Below are 5,710 nucleotides of genomic sequence, written 5' to 3'. Positions count from 1 at the left end.
TGTGTGAGAATTCGATAGTAAAAAATGTCGCCAATGTCACTTGATATGTATGAGAATATTAAATGTAATATTAATATAACTAATATTGAACTCTTAAAGTTAATGTGGCCCTGTTGCAACGCATGGACGTTCTTCTAATATTATCTATGAAGGCATTCTCAGTTTCTTGACATGTCAACCTATCAAATTTAAAATCTGACCTAGCGTGTCAGGTTATATATGACCGCACCCGGCAGGGGTGCGGGGTGCGGCAAGCCGCACTTTCCATCCTTGAAAACCAGCCGAGCAGCCCAGCTGGTTTTTATATGTAGAACGCTCTTTCGATGTACTCTACCATCCTTGAAGTATGACCGTTGAACGACTAGAAGTTTGGACTAGTCCACCTGTATATTGCGCTATCCAAGATTTTTCTCCGTTTGACCACCGAGAGAGAGCCAGAGAAAGGCACTCGATCGTGGGCCACTCGTGTTTGAACGCAGCTAGCTTTGCCTTTGCGGTCGGTCTACGGTGACGAAGCAGGCCGTTATTAGAGAGACGATGAGTGGCGGAAGGCGGCTACTTGGACCCGTGGAGTCAAGTCAAGAAACACTATCTTCTCGTAATTAAGAGGGCGTTATGTGCACTACACACACACATTTTCCGGCTTCTCTCTTCACATGGAATGAAGCAAACCGTGAGGCCGCAAGCACGTCGAAGCTTCCTAGCAAGCACCTACAGCAAGTGAGCGGTCACGTTCCGGCCGCCTTTGCTTACCTTGTGTACGTGCTTAATACAAAACCAGCTCCTCTTCCCGCGTCCACACCGCGGCGGCCAACACACGAAGAAGACCAGCCCGAAAACGCCCCAGAGCATGGCGCCCTTACCATGTCGCTCGTCCCTCCTCCTCCTGCTGCTCGTGCTCCCTTGCTGCCTCCTGCACCGCGCGGCCGCCCAGGCCGCCGACGAGGGGCGGCTGCTCATGCAGATCAAGAGCGTGTGGGGCGACCCGCCCGTGCTCGCGGCATGGAACGGCTCGGGCGACCACTGCACCTGGCCCTACGTCACCTGCGATGCCTCCGGGCGCGTCACGGGCCTCCACCTCGCCAACACCGGCGTCGCCGGCCCATTCCCGGACGCCATCGGCGGCCTCTCCGGCCTCACCAGCCTCAACATCTCCAGCAACAACATAACCGGCGCCTTCCCGACCAGCCTGTACCGATGCGCTTCGCTCCGGGACATCGATTTGTCGCTTACGTTACTCGGCGGCGAGCTCCCCGACGACATCGGCCGCGCGCTCGGGAAGAACCTCACCTCTCTGATGCTCAACGGCAACTACTTCAACGGTACCATCCCTGCCTCTTTGTCCCTGTTAAAGAACCTGCGGTCGCTCGCGCTGGACGGCAACTACCTCGCCGGCACCATCCCGGCAGAGCTCGGCGCCCTGACGGGCCTTGAGACGCTGAAGCTCGCCTACAACCGGTTCAGCGTTGGCGAGCTGCCGGCGTCGTTCAAGAGCCTGACCAAGCTTAAAACCTTCTTTGCGGCAAACTGCAGCCTCACCGGCCACTTCCCGAGCTATGTTGCGCAGATGCCGGAGTTGGAGCTGCTTGACCTCTCGGTCAACGCCTTGAACGGAAGTATACCTCCGGCGATTTGGAACCTCACCAAGTTGCAAACTGTGGCTCTGTATGCAAACAACTTCACCGGCGAGGTCGTCATTGATGATGGTGCTTTCGGCGCGGTGAATTTGGTGATGATAGACCTGTCCGCGAATCACAGGCTTACTGGCCCAATTCCGGAAAGTTTCGGCCTCTTGCCGAAGCTTAATACCTTGAACTTGTTCAACAACAGCTTCTCCGGCGAGATACCGGCGAGCATCGGCAGGTTGCCTTCACTAGAGACACTGAAATTGTTCAGCAATCGTCTCACCGGCACGCTCCCGCCGGACCTCGGCAAGAACTCGTCGGCAGGTTTGATGTATATTGAAGTTGATGACAACGAGATCACCGGCGCGATTCCGGAGGGTCTTTGCGCCAACGGCAAGTTCCAGTCGCTCACCGCCTCTAACAACCGCTTGAACGGGCCCATCCCGGCAGGCCTCGCCCGTTGCGCCACGCTCAACAACCTTCTGCTCGACAATAACCAGCTCTCCGGCGAGGTTCCTGAAACATTGTGGACGCAGACACAACTTGAATACGTGCGGTTGCGGAATAACCAGTTAAGCGGGAGTCTGCCCGTCAACATGTTCAGCAGCCTCTCCAATTTACACATAGAGAACAATCAGTTTAGTGGCAACATCCCAGCGGTGGCCGTTGAACTCCATAAGTTCACCGCCGGGAACAACAATTTTTCAGGGGAGATGCCGCCAAGTCTTGGCAGCGGCATGCCGCTGCTGCAGGCAATGAACTTGTCCGGTAACCAGCTCTCTGGCGGGATCCCGAGGAGCATAGCCAAGCTCGGCTCCCTGACGCAACTGGACCTGAGCAGGAATCAGCTCGCCGGCGAGATACCGGCCGAATTGGGCGCCATGCGGGTGCTCAACGCACTTGACCTGTCGTCCAACAGACTATCCGGCGACATACCGCCGCCGCTTGCCAGGTTACAGCTGAACCAGCTCAACCTGTCATCCAACCAGCTCGACGGCCAGGTACCGGCAGGGCTCGCCACCGCCGCTTACGATCGGAGCTTCCTCGGCAACCCCGGCCTCTGCCATGCCGGTCTGGGGCCCGGCTACCTCACCGGCGTGCGCTCCTGTGCTGCGGGATCACAAGCTGCCCCTTCCTCCTCGGGCGTCTCGCCGGCGCTCCGCACTGGCCTCCTGGCCGCTGCCGGCGCGCTCCTTGTCTGCATCGTGGTCTTCGCCTTCTTCATCGTCCGCGACATCAGGAAAAGGAAGCGCGCGGCACAGGACGGTGGCTGGAAGATCACGCCTTTCCAGACCGATTTGGGCTTCGGGGAGGCGGCCATACTCCGGGCGCTGACCGAGGAGAATCTCGTCGGCAGCGGCGGGTCGGGGCGCGTGTACCGCGCGGCGTACACCAACCGGTACAACGGCAGCGCCGGCGCCGTGGCCGTGAAGCAAATACGGAGCGCCGGGAAGGTGGACGAGAAGCTGGAGCGCGAGTTCGAGTCGGAGGCCGGAATCCTCGGCGGCGTCCGGCACAAGAACATCGTCAGGCTGCTGTGCTGCCTCTCGCGCGACGACTCTGCCGGCAAGCTCCTCGTGTACGACTACATGGACAACGGCAGCCTCGACGGGTGGCTCCACGGCCACGCTCTCACCGACGGCGCCAGGCACTCCGTGTCGTCCGTGGCGAGGGCCCGATCGGGTCGGCGCGACGCTGGTTTGGACTGGCCGGCGAGGATCAGAGTCGCCGTGGGCGCCGCGCAGGGGCTCTGCTACATGCACCACGAGTGCTCCCCGCCCATCGTTCACCGGGATGTCAAGACCAGCAACATCTTGCTGGACTCGGAGTTCCGGGCCAAGGTCGCGGACTTCGGGCTGGCCAGGATGCTGGCGCAGGCCGGCACGCCGGACACCATGTCCGCCGTCGCCGGGTCGTTCGGCTACATGGCTCCTGGTAAGGAATCAATCAACCATCCCTCCCTGTTCGTCGGTGACTAAATTTCCAGTGGATTCATACATCTGACACTGTCGTCGTATGCTCGTGTGCAGAGTGCGGCTACACGAGGAAGGTGACGGAGAAGGTGGACGTGTACAGCTTCGGCGTGGTGCTCCTGGAGCTCACCACCGGGCGGGCGGCCAACGACGGCGGCGAGGACGGGTCGCTGGCGGAATGGGCGCGGCACCTGTACCAATCAGGAGGAAGCATCACGGAAGGCACAGACAGTCGCATCAGATACGCGGGGTGCTCGGACGAGATCGAAGTCGTGTTCAGGCTAGGCGTGATGTGCACGAGCGCGTCGCCGTCGTCGCGGCCGGCCATGAAGGACGTGCTGCACATCCTGCTCAGGTGCTGCGAGCAGACGCACCAGAAGGGCAAGGCGGAGCCTGGCCGGGAGTTCGAGGCAGCTCCCCTCCTGCTGCCGCAGCGCGGCAGCCGCCGGAAGCAGCTTTCGAACTCCAAGGGATCCGACAGCGAGGAGAAGGGCGACTTCGACACCATTGTCTGATTTAAGGAGCCAACCGCAGCATCTTGATTGCACTGGCAGAGCGGTTAAGACGACAGCTCGAAGCAGGGACCAGTATATTTGTATTCGGGCAGTATACAAGTTTTGCTTACTAGGTACCCTCGACGGGTGGCTCCACACGCGCGCTCTTGAGTTCATATCCGATTTAGGTGTCATACCTAGTGCATCGGGTCCAATAAAAATCTTTTGTGACAATATCGGTGTAATTGCCTTAGCAAAGGAATCCAGATTTCACAAGAGAACCAAGCACATCAAGAGACGCTTCAATTCCATCCGGGATCTAGTCCAGGTGAGAGATATAGAGATTTGCAAGATACATATGGATCTGAATGTAGCAAACTCATTGACTAAGCCTCTTCCACGAGCAAAACATGATCAGCACCAAGGCTCCATGAGTGTTAGAATCATTACTGTGTAATCTAGATTATTAACTCTAGTGCAAGTGGGAGACTGAAGGAAATATGCCCTAGAGGCAATAATAAAGTTATTATTTATTTCCTTATATCATGATAAATGTTTATTATTCATGTTAGAATTGTATTAACCGGAAACGTAATACTTGTGTGAATACATAGACAAACAAAGTGTCACTAGTATGCCTCTACTTGACTAGCTCGTTAATCGAAGATGGTTATGTTTCCTAACCATAGACATGAGTTGTCATTTGATTAACGGGATCACATCATTAGGAGAATGATGTGATTGACATGACCTATTCCATTAGCTTAGCACCTGATCATTTAGTATGTTGCTATTGCTTTCTTCATGACTTATACATGTTCCTATGACTATGAGATTATGCAACTCCCGTTTACCGGAGGAACACTTTGTGTGCTACCAAACGTCACAACGTAACTGGGTGATTATAAAGGTGCTCTACAGGTGTCTCCAAAGGTACATGTTGGGTTGGTGTATTTCGAGATTAGGATTTGTCACTTCGATTGTTGGAGAGATATTTCTGTGCCCTCTCGGTAATGCACATCACTTAAGCCTTGCAAGCAATGCAACTAATAAGTTAGTTGCAAGATGATGTATTACAGAACGAGTAAAGAGACTTGCCGGTAACGAGATTGAACTAGGTATTGAGATACCGACGATCGAATCTCGGGCAAGTAACATACCGATGACAAAGAGAACAAACATATGTTGTTATGCGGTCTGACCGATAAAGATCTTCGTAGAATATGTAGGAGCCAATATCAGCATCCAGGTTCCGCTATTGGTTATTGACCGGAGACGTGTCTCGGTCATGTCTACATTGTTCCCGAACCCGTAGGGTCCGCACGCTTAACGTTACGATGACAGTTTCATTATGAGTTTATATATTTTGATGTACCGAAGGTTGTTCGGAGTCCCGGATGTGATCACGGACTTGACAAGGAGTCTCGAAATGGTCGAGACATAAAGATCGATATATTGGACGACTATATTTGAACACCGGAAAGGTTCTGAGTGAGATTGGGACAATACCGGATCACCGGGAGGTTGTCGGAACTCCCCGGGAGGTATATGGGCCTTATTGGGCCTTAGTGGAAAGGAGGGGAAAGGAGCAAGGGAGGGGGCGCCCCCACCAAGCCCA

General features: G+C 55.1%; 1 protein-coding gene across 1 annotated transcript; it reads left to right on the top strand.

The window, feature by feature from the left end:
* Nucleotides 1-875: 875 nt before the first annotated feature.
* Nucleotides 876-4,626, top strand: LOC123061951 (receptor-like protein kinase 5; the record flags this gene model as incomplete). Its single annotated transcript, XM_044485241.1, is given in 2 exon segments — nt 876-3,560; nt 3,656-4,626. Coding segments are annotated over 2 exon segments (3,143 nt in total), but the record flags the coding sequence as incomplete, so codon positions are not given.
* Nucleotides 4,627-5,710: the final 1,084 nt, after the last annotated feature.

Source organism: Triticum aestivum, chromosome 3A (assembly GCF_018294505.1).
Source record: "Triticum aestivum cultivar Chinese Spring chromosome 3A, IWGSC CS RefSeq v2.1, whole genome shotgun sequence".
NCBI lineage: Eukaryota > Viridiplantae > Streptophyta > Magnoliopsida > Poales > Poaceae > Triticum > Triticum aestivum.
Note: the sequence above shows the minus strand (reverse complement) of the source record. Positions and strands in the feature narration are given on the sequence as shown.